Raw genomic sequence first — 27,688 nt, 5'->3', positions numbered from 1 at the left:
GGCCATTGGCAGGGCCCTTCTCCCTTGCTAGGCTTTTAAAAAATTAAGTTTACAAAAAACCAACAATTAATTTCACTTGAGAATTAGAAATCTACTATAAACTACCTAAAATAGTGTATCCTTAGATGAACATATCCGTTCATTTAACTTAGATGAACATATCCGTTCACCACCACTAGCATGGACTATTAGAGAAAGTAGCTAAACCTCACCCAAATCACACGTGGAGCAATAAATTTCTAGCTGGCATTCACTGACTTGATCAACAAGCTTGGGGGAAATGACATGACAGCAACAACAACACCAACAATATCACACTCACAAGCATACACACACACACACACACACACACCACTACCACAGTCACCACCACAACCATCAAGACCCAGAAAAGAAAATTAAATTCATGATGTATAAAAGGTTAATGAATGTAGGATCTGTTAGAAATAGCAGCCAAATCCCCTTCCAATAACACCATAGTGTCTTAACATAACTTTATACATATTTATGTATGTGACCAGTGACAGTTGAATTGTACATGAGAGCTAGATCTGTTAGAAACAGCAGCCAAATGCCCCTCCAGCCTACTGAAATTAATTGCAGTTTATAAATTCTATGGCTGTCTTTCAACAAATGAACAACAGGTCCATTTAACTGCAGCACTTGATATGCTAGAAACAACAGCAAGACTTTAGCAAACATATATGAAGAAAGAGAAGGGGCAATTTTGAAGTAAACACTCCATACAACCCCTCATAACTTTATTATTTTCTGGAATTTTCAGAAGAGTTTTGTGAATTTGTTCTCAACACAGAAATTGATACAGTTATGCAAAAGTGAAAAGGAAAGATTGTTTTTGTGTTTTTTAAGTGCTATTTAGCTGTTATTTTTAACACTTTCATGTATTGATGCTTTCATCATATTTCTCTCAATAAATTCATTTAATGATCTTTTGCTGGGGTTTAAGCACAAAGTCCAGACTGTCCATTTTCTAAATCTGCATTTTAAAGAAAAAATTTTAAAAGATTGTTTTAAATTTCAAAAAATTAAAACAAAATTTCCTGGAAATTGAAAAAACAAAACTGTTAGGAGTGATTATATGGGATGCTTAAATCAGAACTCCAGCATGGACAAAATATAGAAAGAAGCAGAAAGAAAAATATTTAAATATCTCATGTATCAATGCTTAATGGACACTAGGCCTTCTGCAAGAAATAGCAGTCAAGTCTCCTTGAATCACAGAATTACCTGTCTGTCTATTATCAGCTCTTCTTAACAGCATTTGGAATCAGATACCTTCCTTGCAACCCTCCCCCGTATAGACATTCAGTCCCAGGGCACCATTTTCTACCATACACATGTGATTATTCTTTGTCTCTTGGCACAAGGCCTGGAATTCTAGTAGAGGCAGCTAATCGACTCCATCGACCCTGCGTGTGAACGATTCTTTCACCTCACTGGCTTATACACACACACACACACACACACACACACACACACACACACAGTGTAACATCACTCACTCTCTCCCTCTCCATCTTTCTATTCATTTATTTACGTAATAATTCTCATTTTACTTTTAGCACAAGGCCTGCAATTATTGTGGGCAGCTAATCGATTACATTGACCCTATTACATGATTTGTGCTCAATTCATGACCATGGAACAATCAGATGCAAAGTTACCCTCACCAGAATTTGAACTCACAATGTGAAACTGTACAAAATGGCTGCAAGCATTTCCTCTGACATGTGAGGGATTCTGCCAACACGCTGTCTTATGAACATACACACACACATACTATAACTACAATAATATATATCATATATAGTTATATTAATATATATGCTTCTAGAAATAGCAGTCAAATTTCCTAAAATCACACATCATGCTGTGTTAGGTCTGAAGAATGTATCTGCATTGTAGGAAGGCTCGTTGGAATTACCAGCCAATTAAAGCTCTAATTACAGTGTACTTTCTAATGCATGTATATATGAGGTTGTAGTAACGTCTCACGCATGCGTGGAATTAAACAACCAAGCGTTCCCGCTTCTATTCTATCTCTTTCTCGGTCGGCCGGCCATGAGCATGGACGTGTCAAGCAGTGTCTCCAACATTCCAACCTGGAGACAGTCTCTTGCTGGCCAGCAATAGAGCATGGACGTGTTTAGCTGTCACTCTCCATCTTTCAGACTTACGCTCAACAGCTTGCTTACATCTACATAACAACGTCCCAACAACTATGCTCACACACACAGAAGCTGTAACAACAAACAAGAGCTAAAGATATATATATTTACCACCTGAATGAATGTTGTTTAGGTTGATAGTCCGGAGTTCAGCGTTCCGTTATATTTTAAATTTTATATAGGAAAGTCAGGTATACATCTAATGATGTATAACCAACTTTCCAATACTGGTGACCCCCGACGTGATTCGAACACGCAGCCCGCTGAGCTACAATACCAACCTATAACTGGTGAACCCCGACTAAAGAACAAATACGGCCATGGAAACTGAATTACGTATTACCAACATCAACAAGCGCGGTTTTTATCTCGCCTCTGTTAGAGTGGATTTTTCCACTCACGATAAACAGACAAGAATTACAGCCTGCGACTTTCCAATTGTGTACTTAAAAAAAAAACTTGGTATAAAACTCTCACGTGTTCTGACTTTCTATCTGCTGTGATATCTCACATACATATAGACGGCCTGTCTTTTATTATGTTCTTATATGTCGCATTCACACTCTCACATACACATACATCTTTTATGCCACACTAAATAACTCTTGTTATTCATTTCATACGGTTGTCTTTTCTATCGTCTCATTACTGGTATTTACGAAATCTATGTTATCGAAGTATAACATTATTTGTATATCATCATTGATATATATTTTGTATTCGACCGTGTGACACGTTTAAATAAAAGGAGTCCTCTGTTTTTCCATTCGTCACCATTTGTCCTTTTGAGTTCGCACGGTCGTTCTTTCATCTTGGGTTAAGAAAATTTTTCTTCGAGGTTTTCGCTAATGGCCGTACAGAGATTTGTCTGTCGACCGTCTGTAAAAAGCGCACCTCTTCAACCATCATCAACGAACAGCCTTTTCACCACCAGCTTCGTTCAACCAAGATTACCACCGTGACGACAACAATTACTACTACCAACTACAAGCATTCCTCCCGACGTCGCCAAGTTTCAACAGGACATTCTATCTCCTTGTGGGACTCTTGTACGAACTGGATTTTTTCTCTACAGACACTTTCACTTGTTCTGTGTTTTCACTTACACACACACTAGTGCACTCATATATTTTCTTTCCTTTCAGGGAAAACAAACAATCAGACTTTTACATTGCGTGATTCCAGTTTCCTGGACAGTTGTCATCATGGTTGTTTTGTCATTGTCATTTCATTTGTACATTGCATGCATGTATCACACGAGTGTACATTTCATTTCTTTCATTTTTCTTTGTGTGTGTTTTGTGCTACATCTTGTGGGTGGTTTTCAGTGGCCATCCTGCCTCAGGCGTTCTAACAGATTTCATATTATCGTGCGTTTCCGCACTGGCAAGGTAGCCCTGTAGTAACGCCGTGCGCATGCGTGGAATTAAACAACCAAGCGTTCCCGCTTCTATTCTATCTCTTTCTCGGTCGGCCGGCCATGAGCATGGACGTGTCAAGCAGTGTCTCCAACATTCCAACCTGGAGACAGTCTCTTTCTTGCTGGCCAGCAATAGAGCATGGACGTGTTTAGCTGTCACTCTCCATCTTTCGGAGTTACACTCGACAGCTCGCTTACATCTACATAACAATGTCCCAACAACTATGCTCACACACACAGAAGCTGTAACAATAAACAAGAGCTAAAGATATATATATTTACCACCTGAATAAATGTTGTTTAGGTTGATAGTCCGGAGTTCAGCATTCCGTTATATTCTTAATATTATATAGGAAAGTCAGATATACATCTAATGATGGATAACCCACTTTCCTATAAGGTCATACAGGATCTCTGTCTAGTAGCTAGATCACTTTTAGTAAATGTTGATTTAACCCCTCCCCTTAACATTTCTGGCTTTCTCCATAAGTCAGGAAAAAAATCTATTCGTTTTGAGGACAGGGAGTCGCTTCTTGTATATCTGTATATATAGTTGTATTGATATTTTCTCTTGTAGAAATAGCAGTCAAATCCCTTTAAATCACACATTATACTGGGTAATGTCTGAAGGAAATATCTATAGTGTGACTCAGCTTGTTAGAAATAACGTCCAAATCTCCCTCTGACATTAAACATAGGAGATGAAAGAGAGAGACAAAGAGAGTAGAATGAGAGAGGGAGGAGGACATATAATGAGGGAGTGAGAAAGAAGGTGCTACATGGAGGGATCGATGGAATAACTACAAGGCTTAACAAAAAAATGAGGGGTGTTCATTAACGATGTCCTATCACCCACCCACTTCCAGTTATTGCAGGAAACAGAACTTGTACAGGTAGAATCCTACATGTCTCTACACGTCACATTGTAAATTGCAGCTTTCCACTAGAATTCGTTTGTCTTTTTTGGCTGCTGAAGTGCACTAAGCAGTTATAATGGAGGCAGTTGAATGCAGATCAATGATCAGGTTCTTTATACTTGAAAGGTCGTACACCAAATGAGACTTTTGATGAGATGAAAGAAGTTTATGGTGACGATGCACCATCATACGACATAGTCAAGCACTAGCATCACCAGTTCAAATGGGGCTGGACATTGGTGGAAACAGTTGGACAACCACATTCTTTATATTCTTATCATGATTCTGCACCATCCCTCTGTACACCACTATAAATTGTATTCCTAGTTTTGCTGTTTATATCTGGTCATAACCTACACAATATACAGTTCCTGTCAGTACAGAGAGTTCTTTCGAATGGATTTTATGGCAGTTCCTGGCCTTTCTTCCTGCTTCAGTCAGTGGATTCAATTTACCCGAGGTTTTTCTAAATTAATATGTTAGTTCTCCTCCAAGGCTAGCATTGATGAACATGATGTTTTGGTACGTTTGGCCATCATACCATGAGCTGGCCTTCCCTATCTTCCTCTTCGTCCCTTCTATACTATGCCATGATTTACTCTTGTCTAGCAGGCAGATCCCATTTGCATCATTCTCTATGATGGTCTTGAGTTTTGTCACGGCTCCTTTGTCCACCCTGATCCTTTCTCTTTGACTGTCCCTGGAGAACTGCAAGCAGTAGATGAAGTACTGTATGTGTCTCTTCAATTCCGTTGGGTCACACATTTAGGACTCCTTTCTCATAACCCTTATCAAGTCCGATATCAGGATATTGAACTTAGTATCATCCACATTTGTTGTATTCTGTGGCACAGGGATCTGGAGGCCATGGGTTTGGCATAGTATGAATGGAGAATCTGAACTTTGCTATTTCTAGTTTCCATCTACAGTTGAGTGTCCAAAACATGTAGTTTGTAGTTGGGGTGCTTATTAGGGTAATCTATTGTTCGTTAACACCCTGTTAGATGGGATTAGCTATTTGCTGGATGCTCTTCATGGTGCTTGCTTCTAGTTCATAGATGTTATCTTGTGGAAGTGTTTTTACTACTTTCTTGAAATCATTAACATAGCGAGAATACATGGTTAGGATTATGGAGTTCTCTGCAGAGCGTTCTTGGAATCTCTTATCCCACCATACCATAAAGAGGTTGGCCACATGCCCTCTTCCTAGGCATATATTTTTTCATTGAACTCAAACATTTGATACTTTAGAATAACTTTGGTACTAGCAACTATCATGTAACATTTTCTCACCTGGTCATAGTTTTCTGGAGTCCTTATGCCTCTGATCCACCTTTTCCATCTGTCCATAAGGGTATTCTTGGCCATGGGGTGATGGTAGGGTGTCTACCTGTTTTCGGTTGACTGGGGCAGAAGCATGAAGAATCTTGCAAAAGCAAACACATAAACAGAGAAAATAGGTTGTGCTTTATTGAGTGACTAAATGACTAAATCTTTTTGAAGAGAGAAAACATCAGGTGAGTTTTATTTCAAATGATTGTTTTCGGGTTAGATCACAGTGACGTCAGTCTTTCTGTACAAGTAAATGTGTGCCCAAGCACATCTGCACACACACACACACTTTTACTTAGACATAGACACAGGCGTCATTGTGGCCTGACCCAAAACTGATCATTTCAAATAAAATCTCACCTGATGTTTCTTCTATTCAACAAGTATTAATCATTTCATTTAATAATGCACAACAACCAGTTTTTTTTTTTTCCTTTTCGTGTATTTAATTTGTTTATTATTTTGACCTTTTGCAATTTCTATTCATGTGTATATGCATCAATGTGTGTGCATATATGTATGAGTGTGTGCAAACAGCTGCGTGTGCATGTGTGTGTGTGTGTGGGTATGCAACACACCCATGAAGACTTGGGAAGACGAGAAGACTGCATGAAAAGAAATCTGATACACCCTCCACCCCACCAAAGAAAGGAGAAGACTTTGGAAATTGCTTTTAAATAAGAAACTCAGTCTGTCTGTCTGTCTGTCTGTCTGTCTATCTGTCAATGTATAAATATATCTATTTGTGTGTGTGTGTATATATGGTGGTGCTCCAGCATAACCACAGCTGCATGGCTGAAATGAGTAAAAGAATAAAACAATAGTATATATGTATACAGATATACATATTTAGATACACACACACACACACACACACACACACATATATAAATACATACATATGCAATTTATATACATATATATGTATGTATGTATATATATATACATATATATATATATATATATATATATATATATATATATATATATATATATATTAGTGCTTCCAACCTTACTTAGTGCTTCCACTATTCTGTCCGTCTCATTATAATGTCGTCAAATTCATTTCAGTTGTCCATAACAATGTCGTCAAATTCACTCAGATATTCAAGTTATTCAATTTTAATTTTTATCACATAGTCACTTATCTCTGCCTTAGATTAGCTGACCGAAAACTCTTATTTCTCAATTCTATATTTCTACCACTTACTGTCTCTATGAGACATAAATCCCAAAAGAGTATCTCTCTATTGCCCTCGTGCTCTGGCCTAACCCTCTCTCCTTTAGTCTGTCTCTCTCGATCCCACTCTCTCTCTCTCTTTTCTCCTCTTTCGATTAACCCCTTGCTTCGCCAGGGCTATAAAACTAGCGCGCGCACCCCAAATTCCCCCACTAGACCTAAATACCTTTGCAGCAATGGCTGTCGTGCACCCGCCCTCTCACCCCCCCACCAGTACCGGAAGTTCCTACCTTCTCCACCAGTACCGTAAGTACTTGGCTGTCTCCCATAAACACTTCTAAAGGCTTCACGCCATTCCCCCCTACCCCCACTTAGGGTTCATCTCCTATGTAAGGTAGCGATCATATGGTGCAAAATACGATAGTGTAGTAGATGCAGGTTGAAATGAATGCTACTGATTGTTTATGAATTCTGCAAAATGCAAGCTTTCTTTTAAGGTACGTGACGCTGCTGTTCCCCGCCCCAGGGTCTCACAGGCCCATACCTCCCACACCCTCAGGGTTGGCACTCTCAACGTCGGCACACTGAAAGGTAGGTCTGGGGAGATTGTTGAGATGCTTGAACGGAGATGTGTCAATATCTGCTGCCTCCAAGAAGTAAGGTGGAGAGGAGGTTCCACTAGGTTCCTCACAGGCAAAGAACACAGGTACAAGATTTTCTGGGCAGGGAACACAGACGGGGTCGGCGGCGTGGGTATACTTCTTGCAGAGAAATGGGTGGATAAGGTAATCGAGGTGGTTAGAGTATGCGATAGAATACTTAAGATTAGATTAGTCCTTCACCATGAGTTAGCAACCATTATCTCGGCCTATGCCCCTCAGCCCAGGCTACCCAACGGACAGAAAGACCAATTTTATGACACCCTCCTGCAGACTACCTTGTCCACGAATGACAGGGACCTTTTCTTTGTGGCTGGTGACTTCAATGGGCATGTTGGACAACATTCAGGGGGCTTTTATGGCGTACATGGAGGCTATGGTTTTGGTTCACGCAATGAAGAGGGAACCAGGCTGCTGGAGTTCTGTGATGCAAATGACCTTATGGTTTGCAATACTAACTTCAGGAAACCTGCCAGTCACCTAGTCACCTACCGTTCTGGCAGACACACTAGCCAAATCGACTACATCCTCACCAGGAAAAGGGAAAGATGGCTGCTTATAAAAGCCCAAACCTTTCCTGGCAAAGAATGTACCCCACAACATAGACTAGTAGTTAGTGACTTCAGGATTAGAGCTAAGTGGTTGCCCAGAAGACGACCAGCATGGAGGAGAAGGGTCTGGAAGCTCAAAGATCCTGCGAATGGACAGAGATTTAGAGACTTATTATTCAAAGCCTTTGACGAAATAGAGGGGGATATAGCTTCACATGATGTAGAAGACAACTGGAGGTTTCAACAGGACAACCTGCTGAGGGCCACTGACCAGATCTGTGGATGGTGCAAAGTCCCCTCTCGACCCAATATAATGTAGTGATGGAACAATGTTATTGACAGAGACATTAGGGAAAAGAAACAGGCTTGGAAGGACTGGAAGAACGGTGGTAGCAGGGAATTGCATCAGACTGCTAGAAGGGAAGCTAAGCGACAGGTTTATTTAGCCAGAGGGGAAGCAGAAGAGAAAAAGTTTGCCAATGTTATGTGCTGTGAGGAACAAAGACTTGAGGTATATCGTGACAACTAATTAGGGAACGAGTCACTTTAGATGAGATGCAGTTTGGGTTCGTGCCAGGGAAAAGTAACACTGATGCTATATTTCTGGTAAGACAGTTGCAGGAGAAATACCTAGCCAAAGATAAACCTCTGTACCTAACTTTTGTTGACATGGAGAAAGCCTTTGACAGGGTCCCCCGATCCCTTATCTGGTGGTCATTGAGGAGACGAGGGATAGAAGAATGGTTAGTGAGAGCTGTGCGAGCCATGTACAGAGACGCTGTCAGTAAGGTGAGGGTTGGCAACGAGTACAGTGAAGAATTCCGGGTAGAGGTAGGAGTCCACCAAGGTTGAGTCCTCAGGCCCCTCCTATTTACAATAGTCCTCCAGGCGATAACAGAGGAATTCAAGAGGGGATGCCCGTGGGAGCTCCTCTATGCTGATGACCTTGCACTAATTGCTGGGTCACTATCAGAACTAGAGGAGAAGTTTCAGGTGTGGAAGCAAGGATTAGAATCGAAGGGCCTTAGAGTCAACCTAGCTAAAACCAAAGTCCTAATAAGTAGGAAGGTAGACAAAACCACAAAGCCCTTCAGGTAGATGGCGCTGCTCGATCTGTAGAAAAGGCGTAGGTAGAAACTTTATAAGATGTACCCAGTGGAAGCTATGGACACATAAGATGTGCAGCAATATCAAAGGTAGGTTAACTAGGAAGTTAGTTTTTATATGTGGCAGATGTTCAGGAGCAATACTATAAGACCCAAGTTAAAAACATTCCCAACAATTCAATTTCTCTGGTTGACATTAACACACCTACCCCCAATAGGGACCTTAATTCCCACATTTTAGAGCTCCATGAGCAAAATACTTTTTATATGTTCCATAAGACTGGAATTTTGGAATCTGTGCATAAAGATCAGTAGTATGGGAAATATGTGGCATGATTAGAATTTTTTATGGTGTGTAAAGAGGGAAAGAACCCTCATCTGCAATTTTGATGAAATTCGAATCATAGGTATTCCAGTTCCTTACAGAAAATATAACAGAAAAGTCTCATTCTTCAATTGCATGTAACATGGGCAACGCTGGGTATCTCTGCTAATATATATATATATATATATATATATATATATATGAATGCATACATATATACATGTGTGTGTGTGAAATATAAATATATATATATATATATATATATATATATATATGTATATATATATATATACATATATATACACATACATATATAGGCTGGTCGTATAAAAGAACACATAAAACCTAAAGGAAACTGAAAATGAAATAATCTAATTTAATGAGGGTTTTCGAAGGGATCATAAATAAATGGCTCTAGATACACATAAAAGGCATCTATAAATTACTCTTGCAATTTGGAAAATTAAGGGAAACATGAACCCTAAAGAGACCGATAGAATAAGGAATAAATTGTGGTGGTTGATTTCTTTGACTAAAAATTCTTCAAGGCTGTGCCCCAGCATGGCCGCAGTCAAACGGGTGAAGCAAGTAAGAGATAAAAGATATGTGTGTGTGTTTGTGTACAACTGGGTTATGAAAGACATAAAAGTGTTTTTGCGAAGGACATTGAATCCGTATGCATAGTTCATGGCACCCAAGTGATGTCAAGACATTTCAACAGAACAGGAAAACAGTTTCTGACAGATGCAAAAGTTTCACAGGAATTCATTAACTCAACATTGACTAAAGAGTGTTGATTGAAATATGTGTTCTGTTTAAAGATGTATTATATTTAATAGGTTTCTGTACACAGACATGCAAAGACCTTTGCTGTGTAGATTCTCTCAGGAAGGGAATTCTCCTTACAGGAAATGCTTGTGAGAAGCCCCCCTCCACTGGGCTATATATACCTGTCTGCATAGATATGTATAATTATGTGTGTGTGTGTGTGTGTGTGTGTGCATCATCATCATTTAAGGGCTGCCATATGCCACACCACCAGATACTTTAAGCATTTCAGTGGTGATTCTTGAGGGGCCAGGGGCTTTCCTGGTCTTCATACGTCTCGTGGTTTTATCTACCATGCTGCTGTCTATTCGGATTGCTGGTCCCTCTGTTGGATCCACATTAGAGAGACTCTCCTGTACACACACACACACACACATTTATATGTGTGTGTGTGTATGTCCAGATGCATGGCTCAGTAGTCAGAGCATCGGTTCCACAATCATGAGATAGTGAGTTCGATTCCCAGAGTGGGCTGTGTGTTGTGTCCTTGGGCAAGACACTTTATTTCACATTGCTCCAGTTTGCCTTTCCGTTGGATAAAATCGGTGGCGTGGAGAGGGATGGTTTGCTTGCCTAGCCCGAGGGGTGGGGGGTCATTCGATAGCTAAAACCGTGCAAAGTGAATTGTGACCAGTGATGTGTAGCAACATTGGATAGTCTTGTCGGTCACGTGATCGGTCCGTCTGTATGCATGTATGTATGAATGTGTGTGTGTGTGTGTGTATGAAAAGTCCACTTTCTGTTCTGCTATGGGGGTGGACAGTTTGCCATAGGACTGCACCAGGCTGTGTTAGCCACATTGCATTGGTTTCTATGGCTGGATACCCTTCCAGATGCCAACCACTTCATAGAAGTGCCTTTAACATGGCTCCACCGAGTCACTTGCAAGATGAAGACGTCTCAACAGGAAGGGATGAGTAGCACTGAGGGAGATGGGTTTGTGCCAGTTGAGAGGTGAATGTATAATAGGGAGCAGGTTAGAGTTAGGGGTCATATTGTAGGAGATACTTGGCTGTCCCCGTTTGAAAGATTGAGAGAAATAAATGGCAGGGGAGATGTGTGATGGGACATATTCTTAAGGGACAGCGGGAGAGAATATAAATGAAATGAAGGACATACCAAGGATTGGACAGGGTGAGTGGACAGAGGAGATCAAGGGGTAGGGGTGATTCATGAGAGTATGAAGAGAGACAGATGGAGATATGAAGAATGTAGCAGGTGATGGTGAGGGATATAGGGGCAGCTCAGGGGGCCAGGGTAGGTTTGTGAGGGCATTGAGAGTGAGCGTATGTGATGGGGGAGAGGAGCATGCAGAGGGGGGGGGGGGAATGATCATGGGTGGAAGAAAGGAAGGAGTTGGAATAGTGTGTTGTGGTGGGGGAGGTGAGGGAACAGATTGTATTGGGGCAAGGCATAAACATAAACGGCTTACCTGTATGCATGTATATATTTACTGGTTTCAAATTTTGGCACAAGGCCAGCAATAAATGGGAGAGGGTTAAGTTGATTACATCAGTCCCAGAGTTCATTGAACCTAAATGTGAACCTTGCTGGAATTAGAACTCAGAACATCAAGTCGAACGAAATGCACCAAGCATTTTGCCTGGTGTGCTAACGATTCTGCTGCCAGCTCACCTTACACACACACACACACACACACACACATGTACATATGTAGATATATACATAAAAGCACATAGATATAGACAGGTATCTATATATTGATACATACATATATATGTGTGTGTGTGTATGAATATAAATATAATTTTATATATCTATATATACACACCTTTGTATATATATATACTTACTACGTATGTACATACATAGACTTACTATGCGGGTGGTTGATTCAATTCTGAGCAAGAGAAAAGATTTACGAAATTCATGGACAATACATTGTTTTTTGATTTTGTAAGCATGTCAATGGGGGGGTTAGACATATGGAATTCAAAACAGGGGCCGAATGTTGCTGCTGGAAAGATGGTGGATAATCTTGCAGCTGTCTACAAAGTCAGTTTTGCTGGACATCACCAACCTACGCATACACACACACAGAGTTGAGTGAGGGAAATCTCTGTATGGTTGTAAGACCAGCTATAAATAGTAGCTACATAACCCTCAAATACAGAAATATGCAAATATACTGAAACACACATATAGCATATGTGTGTGTGTGTGTAACATAACACATTTATGTGTGTGTGTATGTGTGTGTGTAACATAACGTGTGTGTGTGTGTAACATAACACTATGTGTGTGTATGTTAGTGTATGTGTGTGTGCACCCCCAGTTTGAAATTCACCAGTTTACTTCTACAAACTTCAGTCTGACATTTCAAATCAGGATAGAAATTGTTGAAATATTTGCAAAAAACCCAAAATAAAGAAACAGGTTAGAAATTCATTGTTGCAGAACCGAATAAGAGAGCAGAGTGTGTAAGCCAATATTATCTTGAATAACATCGATGGACAACGTGACTGCCATCTTAGGTGAGGTAGGATCATTTCACTGTATCAGTTTACCCCAGGCGTTTCCATTTATTGTCTCGTTTAAGAAAGGTGATCTTGAATAAAGTTAAGGATTGTCAACCTTGATGGTTGTGGTGGTGACTGTGGTAGTGGTGTGTGTGTGTGATATTGTTGGTGTTGTTGTTGCTGTCATGTCATTTCCCCCAAGCTTGTTGATCAAGTCAGTGAATGCTAGCTACAAATTTGTTGTTCTGCGTGTGATTTGAGTGAGGTTTAGCTACTTTTTCTAATAGTCCATGATGGTAGCAAATTGACAGCTTTGTAGTAATTGTTCTGGCTGTCTGTGCCCTGAGATCAAATTCTGCTGAAATCAGATTTACTTTTCATTCCTTCAGGATCACTAAATAAAATACAAGACATACCTACCTCACCATGGCACTGCTCTCATTCCATTAAGGGCCCAAGGCAAGGCATTTGACTAAATTGTGGAGGTGGCCAGAGTAGAAATTGGCAACGTGGTGTTGACATTGGTGATAGTGGTGGTGGTCATGGTACCTGTCAGAGGGACAGGTTGGTATTAGTCTAGTTATAGCAGTTTAGCCCCAACTCAGCCCTGATCCATCAAATCTAGAAGCCAAGACATTCCAGCCATGACGTACTATTTGGACTAACTTTACACAGCATCTCGCCAGACTGGAAAATATTAAGTACCAGTAATATGTTGGTACTATTCTGCTCACGTAATTTTTGAGGTTTTGGGGTACTGAGTTAAGTTATGGACACTGCGTTACATTTTCTGAATAATTAGCTTGCATTATGTGAATTTCAAACTGGGGGTGCACACACACATACGTGTTATGTTACGCACACACGTGTTATGTTACACACACACATACACACACACATATGCTATGTGTGTGTTTCAGTATCTTTGCTTATTTCTGTATTTGAGGGTTATGTAGCTACTATTTATAGCTGGTCTTACAACCATACAGTAATTTCCCTCATTGAACTCTGTGTGTGTATGCGTACGTTGGTGATGTCCAGCAAAACTGACTTTGTAGACAGCCACAAGATTATCCAGGGGCACTGGCAACGCTCTCGCTCGAAAATCCTACGGAGGCTAGTCAGGCGGTACTGGTGATGGCCGTGCTCAAAATGGTGTATTTTATGTGCCACCCACACAAGAGCCAGTCCAGGGGCACTGGCAACGATCTCGCTCGAAAGTCCTTACACATGCCGTGGGCACAAGTGCCAGAAAGGCGATGCTGGGCACAGGTGCCATCACAAATTCACTTTCGCTTGCCCCAATAAGTCTTCGCAAGCTGAGTTTCGTGTCCAATTTAACTCGATTTCGATTTCACTTGCCTCAATAGATCTTCGAAAGTGGTGTTTAGTGTCCAATTTAACTCGATTTCGATTTCACTTGCCTCAACAGGTCTTCGCAAGTGGAGTTTGGTGTCCAATGAAGGAAGGTACGCATAAGTGGACTGGCTGAGGCCTTAGATTTAGGTCTCACTTGGCTTGCCGTGTCTTCTCACGCACAGCAAATTTCCAACGGTCTCGGTCAGAAGTCATCGCCTCGGTGAGGTCTAAAGTTCGAAGGTCGTGCCTCACCACCTCATCCCAGGTCTTCCTGGGCCTACCTCTTCCACAGGTTCCCTCAGCTGCTAGGGTGTGACACTTTTTCACGCATCTATCCTCATCCATTCTCGTTATATGACCATACCAGCGCAGTCGTCTCTTTTGCACACCACAACTGATGCTTCGTAAGTTCAACTTTTCTCTCAAGGTACTGATACTCTGTCGAGTATGCACACTGACATTACACATCCATTGGAGTATACTGGCTTCATTCCTTGCAAGCCTACGCATGGCCTCAGCAGTCACAGCCCATGTTTTACTGCCATGAAGCATGGCTGTTCATACACATGCGTCATACAGTCTGCCTTTTACTCTGAGTGAGAGGCCCCTTGTCACCAGCAGAGGTAAGAGTTCTCTCAACTTTGCCCAGGCTTTTCTTATTCTAGCAGCTACACTTTCAGCGCACCCTCCTCCACTATTAACTTGGCCACCTAGGTAGCGGAAGCTATCAACTACGTCTAGTTTTTTTCCCTGGAATGTGGCAGAAGTTGTGTTCTGTACATTTACAGTGTTTATAGCTCCTGAACATCTGCCACATAAAAAAACTAACTTCCTAGTTAACCTGCCTTTGATATTGCTGCACCCCTTATGTGTCCATAGCTTGCACTGTGTGCATCTTATAGAGTTTCTACCTACGCCTTTGCTACAGATCGAGCTGGGCCATCTACCTGAAGGGCTTTGTGTGTTGTCTACCTTCCTACTTATTAGGACTTTGGTTTTAGCTAGGTTGACTCTAAGGCCTTTCGACTCTAGTCCTAGCTTCCACAGATGAAACTTCTCCTCTAGTTCTGATAGTGACTCAGTTATTAGTGCAAGGTCATCAGCATAGAGGAGATCCCAGGGGCATCCCCTCTTGAATTCCTCTGTTATCGTCTGGAGGATTATGATAAATAGGAGGGGGTCTGAGGACAGAACCTTGGTGGACCCCTACCTCTACCCGGAATTCTTCACTGTACTCATTGCCAACCTTCACCTTACTGATAGCGCCTCTGTACATGGCTCGCACAGCTCTCACAAACCATTCTTCTATCCCTAGTTTCCTCATTGACCACCAGATAAGGGATCGGGCGACCCTGTCAAAGACTTTCTCCATGTCAACGAAAGCCAGGTACAGAGGTTTATCTTTGGCTAGGTATTTCTCCTGCAGCTGCCTTACCAGAAATATAGCATCAGTGGTGCTTTTCCCTGGCACAAACCCAAACTGCATCTCATCTAAACTGACTCTCTCCCTAATTAGTTGGGCTATGACCCTTTCCGTGACTTTCATAACCTGATCTTACAACTTAATACCTCTGTAATTATTTGTATCTAAAGCGTTACCTTTACCTTTGTAGCAGTTGTCTATGGTGCTGCTACACCAGTCATTGGGTATGACTCCTTCGTGTATCACCTGGTTAACAATACGGGTGACTAGGCTATAGCCGACACTGCCAGATATTTTGAGCATCTCTGCAGTGATTCCTGAAGGGCCAGGGGCTTTCCCTGTCTTCATACTCTTAATCGCTTTATCTACCATGGTACTGTCAATTCGGATAGCTGGTCCCTCTGTTGGATCGGCATTCAGTAAACTTTCTTTCTCCCATTCATTCTCTTTATTGAGCAACCTTTCATAGTGGCATCTCCATATTAAATATATAAGGGCTAGTATACTTTCATGCCTCATGGCATTCATCAAGGTCCCGTCTGACAGATGTACACAGTGAATGTATAATTGGGAGCAAGGTAGAGATAGGGGTCGTATTGTAGGAGATATTTGGCTGTCCCCGTTTGAAAGATTGAGAAAAATAAATGGCAGGGGAGATGTGTGATGGGACATATTCTTAAGGGACAGTGGGGGAGAAAATATAAATGAAATGAAGGACATACCAAGGATTGGACAGGGTGAGTGGACAGAGGAGATCAAGGGGTAGGGGTGATTCATGAGAGTGGGAAGGGAGACAGATGGAGATGTGTGGAGAGTGTAGCAGGTGATGGTGAGGGATATAGGGGCAGCTCAGGGGGCCAGGGTAGGTTTGTGAGGGCATTGAGAGTGAGTGTATGTGATGGGGGAGAGGAGCATGCAGAGGGGGGGGGGAATGATCATGGGTGGAAGAAAGGAAGGAGTTGGAATAGTGTGTTGTGGTGGGGGAGGTGAGGGAACAGATTGTACTGGGGCAAGGCATAAACATAAACGGCTTACCTCTACGTATATATTTACTGGTTTCAAATCTTGGCACAAGGCCAGCAATAATGGGGAGGGGTTAAGTTGATTACATCAGTCCCAGAGTTCATTGAACCTAAATGTCAACCTTGCTGGATTAGAACTCAGAACAACAAGTCGAACGAAATGCACCAAGCAATTTGCCTGGTGTGCTAACGATTCTGCTGCCAGCTCACCTTACACACACACACACACACACACACATGTATATATGTAGATATATACATAAAAGCACATAGATATAGACAGGTATCTATATATTGATACATACATATATATGTGTGTGTGTGTATGAATATAAATATAATTTTATATATCTATATATACACACCTTTGTATATATATATACTTACTACGTATGTACATACATAGACTTACTATGCGGGTGGTTGATTCAATTCTGAGCAAGAGAAAAGGTTTACGAAATTCATGGACGATGCATTGTTTTTTGATTTTGTAAGCATGTCAATGGCGGGGTTAGACATATGGAATTCAAAACAGGGGCCGAAGGTTGCTGCTGGAAAGATGGTGGATAATCTTGCAGCTGTCTACAAAGTCAGTTTTGCTGGACATCACCAACCTACGCATACACACACACAGAGTTGAGTGAGGGAAATCTCTGTATGGTTGTAAGACCAGCTATAAATAGTAGCTACATAACCCTCAAATACAGAAATATGCAAATATACTGAAACACACACATAGCATATGTGTGTGTGTGTAACATAACACATGTATGTGTGTGTGTAACATAACACGTATGTGTGTGTATGTTAGTGTATGTGTGTGTGCACCCCCAGTTTGAAATTCACCAGTTTACTTCTACAAACTTCAGTCTGACATTTCAAATCAGGATAGAAATTGTTGAAATATTTGCAAGAAACCCAAAATAAAGAAACAGGTTAGAAATTCATTGTTGCAGAACCGAATAAGAGAGCAGAGTGTGTAAGCCAATATTATCTTGAATAACATCGATGGACAACGTGACTGCCATCTTAGGTGAGGTAGGATCATTTCACTGTATCAGTTTACCCCAGGCGTTTCCATTTATTGTCTCGTTTAAGAAAGGTGATCTTGAATAAAGTTAAGGATTGTCAACCTTGATGGTTGTGGTGGTGACTGTGGTAGTGGTGTGTGTGTGAGATATTGTTGGTGTTGTTGTTGCTGTCATGTCATTTCCCCCAAGCTTGTTGATCAAGTCAGTGAATGCTAGCTACAAATTTGTTGTTCTGCGTGTGATTTGAGTGAGGTTTAGCTACTTTTTCTAATAGTCCATGATGGTAGCAAATTGACAGCTTTGTAGTAATTGTTCTGGCTGTCTGTGCTCTGAGATCAAATTCTGCTGAAATCAGATTTACTTTTCATTCCTTCAGGATCACTAAATAAAATACAAGACATACCTACCTCACCATGGCACTGCTCTCATTCCATTAAGGGCCCAAGGCAAGGCATTTGACTAAATTGTGGAGGTGGCCAGAGTAGAAATTGGCAACGTGGTGTTGACATTGGTGCTAGTGGTGGTGGTCATGGTACCTGTCAGAGGGAAAGGTTGGTATTAGTCTAGTTATAGCAGTTTAGCCCCAACTCAGCCCTGATCCATCAAATCTAGAAGCCAAGACATTCCAGCCATGACATACTATTTGGGCTAACTTTACGCAGCATCTCGCCAGACTGGAAAATATTAAGTACCAGTAATATGTTGGTACTATTCTGCTCACGTAATTTTTAGGTTTTGGGGTAGTAAGATTTGGCAAGAGAAATCGAAATTTGATGGCACCTGTGCCCACCGTCGCCATTCTGGTGCTTGTGCCCGCGGCATGCCTAAGGACATTCGAGCCAGATTGTTGCCAGTGCCCTTGGACTGGCTCTTGTGCGGGTGGCACATAAAATACATCATTTTAAATGTGGCCATTGCCAGTACCACCTGACTGACCTTCATAGGATTTTCAAGCGAGATCGTTGCCAGTGCCCCTGGACTGACTCTTGTGCGGGTGGCACATAAAATACACCATCTTGAGCATGGCCGTTGCCAGTACCGCCTGACTGGCCTTCTTGCCGATGACATGTAAAACCACCCACTACACTCTCTGAGTGGTTGGCGTTTCGGAAGGGCATCCAGCTGTAGATACTCTGTCAAATTCTGTGCGTGAAAAAAACCAGCAAGCCAAGTGAGATCTAAATCTAAGGCCTCAGCCAGTCCACTTAGGCATACCTTCCTTCATTGGACACTAAACTCCACTTGCAAAAATCTGTTGAGGCAAGTGAAATCGAGATCGAGTTAAATTGGACACGAAACTCATTTTGCGAAGACTTATTGGGGCAAGCGAAAGTGAATTTGTGATGGCACCTGTGCCCAGCATCGCCTTTCTGGCACTTGTGCCCACGGCATGTGTAAGGACTTTCGAGCGAGATCGTTGCCAGTGCCCCTGGACTGGCTCTTGTGTGGGTGGCACATAAAATACACCATTTTGAGCGCGGCCGTCACCAGTACCGCCTGACTAGCCTCCGTAGGATTTTCGAGCGAGAGCGTTGCCAGTGCCCCTGGATAATCTTGTGGCTGTCTACAAAGTCAGTTTTGCTGGACATCACCAACGTACGCATACACACACAGAGTTCAATGAGGGAAATTACTGTATGGTTGTAAGACCAGCTATAAATAGTAGCTACATAACCCTCAAATACAGAAATAAGCAAAGATACTGAAACACACACATAGCATATGTGTGTGTGTAACATAACACATGTATGTGTGTGTGTGCACCCCCAGTTTGAAATTAACCAGTTTACTTCTATAAAGTTCAGTCTGACATTTCAAATCAGGATAGAAATTGTTGAAATATTTGCAAGAAACCCAAAATAAAGAAACAGGTTAGAAATTCATTGTTGCAGAACCGAATAAGAGAGCAGAGTGTGTAAGCCAATATTATCTTGAATAACATCGATGGACAACGTGACTGCCACCTTAGGTGAGGTAGGATAATTTCACTGTATCAGTTTACCCCAGGCGTTTCCATTTATTGTCTCGTTTAAGAAAGGTGATCTTGAATAAATTTAAGGATTGTCAATCTTGCTGTTCTTGACGGTTGTGGTGGTGATTTTGGTAGTGGTGTGTGTGTGTGTGATATTGTTGGTGTTGTTGTTGATGTCATGTCATTTCCCCCAAGCTTGTTGATGAAGTCAGTGAATGCCAGCTAGAAATTTATTGTTCCACGTGTGATTTGAGTGAGGTTTAGCTACTTTTTCTAATTGTCCATGATGGTAGCAAATTGACAGCTTTTCAGTAATTGTTCTGGCTCTCTGTGTTCTGAGATCAAATTCTGCTGAAATCAGATTTACTTTTCATTCCTTCAGGATCAATAAATAAAATACAAGACATACCTACCTCACCATGGCACTGCTCTCATTCCATTAAGGGCCCAAGGCAAGGCATTTGACTAAATTGTGGAGGTGGCCAGAGTAGAAATTGGCAACGTGGTGGTGACATTGGTGCTAGTGGTGGTGGTCATGGTACCTGTCAGATGGAAAGGTTGGTATTAGTCTAGTTATAGCAGTTTAGCCCCAACTCAGCCCTGATCCATCAAATCTAGAAGCCAAGACATTCCAGCCAAGACATACTATTTGGACTAACTTTACACAGCATCTCGCCATACTGGAAAATATTAAGTACCAGTAATATGTTGGTACTATTCTGCTCACGTAATTTTTAGGTTTTGGGGTACTGAGTTAAGTTATGGACACTGCGTTACATTTTCTGATTAATTAGCTTGCATTACGTGGATAAATGTGTATATACATACATGTAATCATATATAGGTAAATATATATATATATATATATATATATATATATATATATATATATATATATATATGCATACATAAATATATACGTAAATATATATATATATATGTATGTATGTATGTATTTACATGTATATATGTGTGAGTTTGTGTGCGTGTGTGCGTGTATGCAAATAATATATAATAAACTTTTCCATTCTCAAGTTTTCAACTAATACATGTGCTCCTTGTTCCTACACCTGTCTTTTATTTTCTGTAAATTTGAACTATATATCTGTTTTTGTGATTGGATGCATGGAAAGATGGACAGACGGACGGATGCAGAGACAGACAGTTAGACAGTCTCTCTACAGAAGGAGAGTTTTACTTTTCACTCCCCTCCTCTCTTGTTAAATAGGATCATATTCGGAATAGGCAGAGTGAATGCACAAGGAAGTAGGAGCACCTGCCTAATGAAGGGGCACAGAAGACTGGGCAGGGTGTGTGGATAGAGAGAAGGGAGAGGTGTGATCCCTAAGAGAGTGAGGGAAGATGGACTGGGTGTTATGGAGAGTGTAACAAGGGAGGGGGAGAGATATAGGAGTGTCTCAGGGGACCATGGTAAGTCTGTAAGGGCATTAAGAGTGAATATGTGTGAGGTGGCATATGAGGGAGAGTGGAGGGGCATGAAGTAGGAGGAAAGGGAAGTATTGAGAATGGGTTGGAGGAACATTGTATTAGGGGAAGGCATGGGCGTAAAGAGTGTGACTGTATGTACGGGTGGGTGTGTGTGTGTGTATATATATATATATATATATATATATATATGTGTGTGTGTATATGTGTGTGTATATATATATATATATATATACACACACACACACACACACACACATGTATATATATATATATATATATACATATATACACAAGCACAAATGGCAAATTAATTTATTTTCACATTAATACAGAAACTTGAGTCTAGGGGTAACTATAGAAATATTTTTATTTTTCATTCCCTTTGAAATTACTCTTGTGGTTTGGGCTTTAACTGCCCTCTCTTTTGTGTATAAATGCGCACACTAATTTGTTTATATATTATATATATATATATATATATATATATATACATACATACATACATACATACATACATACATATTCGAGGTATTTCGTGTTGCAAGACAGTGTAGGAGAGAGAATAGTGATGTTGTAGGAGAGAAATGTGTTTGCATGGATGATGGTACGCTTGCACTAAATGAGGCTGCAAAGAAAGAGATCTGGAGATGCCACTACGATAGATTGCTTAATAAAGAGAATGAATGGGAGAAAGAGAGCCTGCCGTATGTCGACCCAACAGAGGGACCAGCTATCCGAGTTGACAGTACCAGGGTAGATAAAGCAATTAAGAGTATGAAGACAGGGAAAGCCCCCGGCCCATCAGGAATCACTGCAGAGATGCTCAAAATATCTGGCAGTGTTGGCTACAGCCTAGTCACCCGTATTATGAACCAGGTGATACACGAAGGAGTCATACCCAATGACTGGTGTAGCAGCACCATAGTCAGCTGCTACAAAGGTAAAGGTGACGCTTTAGATACAAATAATTACAGAGTCATCAAGCTGTTAGATCAGGTTATGAAAGTTACGGAGAGGGTCATAGCCCAACTAATTAGGGAGCGAATCAATTTAGATGAGATGCAGTTTGGGTTCGTGCCAGGTAAAAGCACCACTGATGCCATATTTCTAGTGAGACAGCTGCAGGATAAACCTCTGTATCTGGCCTTCGTTGACATGGAGAAAGCCTTTGACAGGCTCCCCCGATCCCTTATCTGGTGGTCAATGAGGAAACTTGGGATAGAAGAATGGTTAGTGAGAGCTGTGTGAGCCATGTACAGAGATGCTGCCAGTAAGGTGAAGGTTGGAAATGAGTACAGTAATGAATTCCGGGTAGAGGTAGGGGTCCACAAAGGTTCCCTCCTCAGCCCCCTCCTATTTATCATAGTCCTCCAGGCGATCACAGAGGAATTCAAGACAGGATGCCCCTGAGAGCTCCTCTATGCTGATGACCTTGCACTAATTGCGGAGTCACTATCAGAACTAGAGGAGAAGTTTCAGGTGTGGAAGCAAGGACTAGAATCGAAGGGCCTTAGAGTCAACCTAGCAAAAACCAAAATCCTAATAAGTAGGAAGGTAGATAAAACACAAACCCCTTCAGGTAGATGGCCCTACTCAGTATGCAGTAAAGGAGTAGGTAGTAACTCTATAAGATGTACCCGGTGCAAGCTATGGACACATAAGAGGTACAGCAATATCAAAGGCAGATTAACTACAAAGTTAGTTTTTGTATGTGGCAGATGTTCAGGTGCAATAAACACTGTAAACAAACAGGAAACAACTTCTATCTCTTTCCAGGGAGAAAAACTAGAGGTAGTCGATAGCTTCCGCTATCTGGGTGACCAAGTTAGTAGTGGGGTGGCTGCGCTGAAAGTGTAGCTGCTAGAATAAGAATAGCCTGGGCAAAGTTTAGAGAGCTCTTACCTCTGCTGGCGACAAAGGGACTCTCACTCAGAGTAAAAGGCAGACTGTATGACGCATGTGTACGAACAGCCATGCTACATGGCAGTGAAACATGGGCTGTGACTGCTGAGCAGATGCGTAAGCTCGCAAGGAATGAAGCCAGTATGTTCCGCTGGATGTGTAATGTCAATGTGCATATCCGTCAGAGTGTAAGTATCTTGAGAGAAAAGCTGAACAGAAGAAGCATCAGCTGTGGTGTGCAAGAGAGGCGATTGCGCTGGTTTGGACATGTGATGAGAATGAATGAGGATAGCTGCGTGAAAAAGTGCCACACCCTAACAGTTGAGGGAACCCGTGGAAGAGGTAGGCCCAGGAAGACCTGGGCTGAGGTGGTGAGGCAAGACCTTCGAACATTGGGCCTGACTGAGGCGATGACTACTGACCGAGACCTTTGGAAATGTGCTGTGCATGAGAAGACCCGGCAAGCCAAGTGAGATCGTTGCCAGTGCCCCTGGACTGGCTCTTGTGCGGGTGGCACATAAGATGTACCATCTTGAGCGTGACCGTTGCCAGTACCGCCTGACTGGCCTTTGTAGGGTTTTCGAGCGAGATCGTTGCCAGTGCCCCTGGACTGGCTCTTGTGCGGGTGGCACATAAAAGACACCCTTTCGAGCATGGCCGTTTTCGTGCGGGTGACACGTAAAAGCACCCACTACACTCTCTGAGTGGTTGGCGTTAGGAAGGGCATCCAGCTGTAGAAACTCTGCCAAATTAGATTGGAGCCTGGTGTTGCCATCTGGTTTCACCAGTCCTCAATCAAATCGTCCAACCCATGCTAGCATGGAAAGCGGACGTTAAACGATGATGATGATGATGTATATGTATGGGTATATGTATATATGTGAGTGTGTGTGATTTTCTCTATATGTGTTAGTATGTATGTATATATATATATATATGTGTGCATGTGTTTATTTATGTATATGTATATATGTGTGTTTATGTGTATATGTGTGTGTATGTTGTGAGTATATATGTATATACTTGTGCATATATGTATGTATATATGTGTATATGTATGTATATATGTATGTATATATGTGTATATGTATGTATATAGGTATGTATATTAGTATGTGTATGTCTATATGTATATATATGTATGTGTGAGGGCGTGTGTTGGTGTGTATTTGTTTATACTATTCCTTCTTTACTAATTGTAGTAGTTATAATTTATATTTATTGGTAGGTTAATATTTTAGTGAGTTTAAGGATTTAAAATTGTAATGACACTACGATTTTTATAAGATTAAATTAATAGTAGTATTTTACCTTATTTCATACATATTATTTAATTTATGTTTCTTAGTCTTATTATTTAAAATTTATTATTTCTTAGAATTTAAAGTTCATTAATATGTTTTATAATATAGCTCGGTTTTTTTTTACGATGTAAGTTATATAAAGTTTAAATCTTTCATTCATGATTTTAAGAATAATTTTTTCATTCATGTTTTTATATTCTATTCTCTATCTTAACGTAGTATTTTCACGCGACCTTTTTCTAATAAATGCTCTACTTCTGAGTTTAACGTCTACGACTTTATATCATTGTTTGAAACAAATATATATTTTTGTATTTTAATATTATTCAATTGATTTTTAATGATAATTTTAATCGATACCTTATTTAACACAAAATTATTTAGAAGTAAGAGTATCATTTTAGCCTAAACTAAGACTTCGATTTGATTAGGGTTAAAATATTTTCAATTAATATTGTTTAATATTTCTTTCTATTTTATGCGATAAATAACTAGTCTTTTTATTTAATTTCTTTGATTATACAATATCGTTAATTGTTTTATTATGACTTAAGTTATATAAAGTTTAATCTTTCATTCATATTTTTAATTCTATTCCTATTCTTTACGCAATATTTTCACTAGACTTCTTTGAAATAAACGTTTGTAGTCTAAAATATTCTAGCTTAAACTATTGCATCGTTTAGATATGTGCTAATTCTATCTTTATTATTTTAACACTAAACTTCGTCCAAATTGTATTTTAAACGAAAAATTCGTTAAGTTGGTTTTTGAATATAATATACCTGTTAGCTTATATTATAATGGACGTAGGTTTGATAATGGAATGTTTATTATTTTGATATTTTTAATATTTTTCTATCTTTATATAATAAGTATCTTATATACATTCATTTGGTATTTATTGTTGCATGATATCTACATTCTTTTATTATTATTACTAGCAGAAATACCCGGCGTTTCCCGGGTTAAAGAGAATAATGAAATCTAAAAACGCCGTCTAGACTACGCATCATCTTTATATATAGAGATATATATAGACACACACACACGCACCCAAACACACGTATATATATGTATATCAATATAAATATATGTATATCAATATAAATATATGACAGTCAATATAAATATATGAAAGTCATGTACATACTTTCTTACTGTTGTGATTATAACACCTCGTTGTAAACAATGTTCCTTGTTTTCCCTTGTGGAGAATATGCAAATAGGTTTTTTTTGCTGCCACTCTTGAGCAGCCAACATACAGTTGTCCATGTGAGAAGCAGGGCTCTTCCAAGAGAAGACCAGCTACAGACAGTGTTTGACCCTGAGATTTGTTTATGGACATGGCAAAAGTCACACGAAGGGGGAATTGTAGTCTTCTGAATGTAAAAGGAATGTCTGCTCCTGATGGAGTAAGAGGAATTCTTGGAATAAAGACGTCATCCCCTTTTGCACATTCAGAAAGAATGGTAGCCTCGATAACGTGTGACATCATTTTCTTTATAACGAGTCGTGTTCCATTGCAAAGTCTTGGTAGTTCCTGATTGCGGAGCAGCATAACAGGCGTTCCAACTTTAAGTGATAATATGTGGGGAGGTAGTCCTGGAGGCTCCAACGAATTGAGAAATTCAGGAGGATAGTTCACCACTTCATTTGTATCTGGAACTGTATCAACAGACTTGTAAGTTTGAAGATTGCCGGGAAGAGAATGCATCAGCTGTTGATTAATTTTTGTAACAGCTACGTTTTTTGGAGCTAATATTGCTCTTTCACACAGCCAATTGTGATTTTGGTAGTTTTGTTTAAAGTTGGGAAAGACTTTGTGTTTGAGGTCATCTACAGAATTAACAACAGAACAAAATAGCCATACTTCTATTTCTTCTGCAGCATCGAGAGGCACCTTGCCATCACCAATTGTGAAAATGTCCTGTGCGAATTTTTTGGACATTTGGTCGCCGTGTAGCTGAGCTCTCATGTTAGTGTTAAGAGTGAGGATAGTAACATGATGCCACAGGGTAGAGGACTTTAGGCATGCTTGGACCTCATCTGCTCTAGTGCCTTTTGGAATGACAGGAAGAGTTTGCCTGAAATCACCTGACAACAGAAGCGTAACACCTCCCATTGGAGCGTGACAGTCTCGGATGTCTTTCAGGGCTCTATCTAATGCTTCCAAAGCTCTCTTGTGAGCCATGGTGCATTCATCCCAGACAATTAAATGACACCTTTTAAGTACCTGCCCCTGATCTGAGCTTTTGGTGATGTTGCATGAAGGCATCTCGGATGCTGCTAAATTTAGAGGGAGTTTAAAAGTCGAGTGTGCTGTCCTGCCACCGGGTAACAAAGTAGCTGCAATCCCAGAGGAAGCCACAGCTACTGCAATGTCCTGATGCTGCCTAACTTCTGCAAGGAGAAGCTTTGTTATAAATGTTTTCCCTGTCCCTCCAGGAGCATCGAGGAAGAAGATTCGTCCATCACGTTGGCGTACACTGTTAATAATAGTTGTGTAGGCCTGTAGCTGGTCCGGAAGTAATTTATGCTTGTTTTCAGCAATGTAGTTTGAAAGCGCTTGAGTGTCGTAAGAGGTTTCACGAATGACGGCAGTGGGAAGGCTATTTGACCCTGACCTGAATGTCTGTGGCAGGCTATATGTGGACAATTCATTACCACCCAGTGTAGCAATTCTGTCTTCAGTGTCAATGAGAGTTTTATTGATAAGTAAGTTGTATTTCACTGTGGTGGTAGAGAAATGAGAATGAGATGTAAGTGGACAAAATTTTAGAGATAGCAGTTAAGTAGTGCTGTAGTCGTGTTGGGTTCTTAGAACTGTCGTTAGGGTAGGAAGGTTAGAGTTGAATTGGATGACAATATATTTGACTTGACAGGGTAGCATGTGGTTAATGTCTGTTACCATCTTCCATTATATCGTCGTGAGAATTAATTTGTATTTACCTGCCGTGGTACTTAAATGAGAATGAGATGTAAGGAGACAATGTTTTGGAGAGTCCAGTTGGAATTGACATCAGTGTTTTTGTTTCATTTTTGACACGTAATACTTAAATAGTGGAAGAGATATAATGTTGCTGTGGACTGGAAGTATGCCATAGGTTAGAAATTGGTTTTGATTAAAACACAAGTAAGGCATGTGTAAAATTTGAATGAAATTGGTTGTGTAGTTCTCGAGTGTTAGGGATTCACAGACAGACAGACAGACAGACACACACACACAAACATTCCAA

General features: G+C 40.6%; 1 protein-coding gene across 2 annotated transcripts; it reads right to left on the bottom strand.

Moving 5' to 3' along the window:
* Positions 1-703: 703 nt before the first annotated feature.
* LOC149129276 (ATP-dependent DNA helicase PIF1-like) lies at positions 704-27,428 on the bottom strand. Of its 2 annotated transcripts, XM_089346631.1 has the most exons (6): positions 25,603-27,428; positions 20,208-20,336; positions 18,230-18,358; positions 13,408-13,536; positions 5,820-5,952; positions 704-997 (listed from the first exon to the last, which is right to left on the bottom strand). In XM_089346631.1, the coding sequence occupies exons 1-2, from the start codon at positions 26,725-26,727 to the stop codon at positions 20,328-20,330; spliced, it is 1,134 nt and encodes a 377-aa protein (XP_089202757.1). In that variant the 5' UTR covers positions 26,728-27,428; the 3' UTR covers positions 704-997; positions 5,820-5,952; positions 13,408-13,536; positions 18,230-18,358; positions 20,208-20,327. The 2 variants fall into 2 exon arrangements, with proteins under 2 accessions (XP_089202757.1, XP_089202758.1); XM_089346632.1 differs by lacking the exon at positions 5,820-5,952.
* Between the last annotated feature and the right edge of the window lie 260 nt (positions 27,429-27,688).

Source organism: Octopus bimaculoides, unplaced genomic scaffold, assembly GCF_046866305.1.
Source record: "Octopus bimaculoides isolate indiv1 unplaced genomic scaffold, ASM4686630v1 contig82, whole genome shotgun sequence".
Classification (NCBI taxonomy): domain Eukaryota; kingdom Metazoa; phylum Mollusca; class Cephalopoda; order Octopoda; family Octopodidae; genus Octopus; species Octopus bimaculoides.
Note: the sequence above shows the minus strand (reverse complement) of the source record. Positions and strands in the feature narration are given on the sequence as shown.

Coding starts and splice junctions, on each gene's coding strand:
- LOC149129276 (XM_089346631.1), bottom strand. CDS start 26,727: ATGCCTTCATGCAACATCACCAAAAGCTCAGATCAGGGGCAGGTACTT.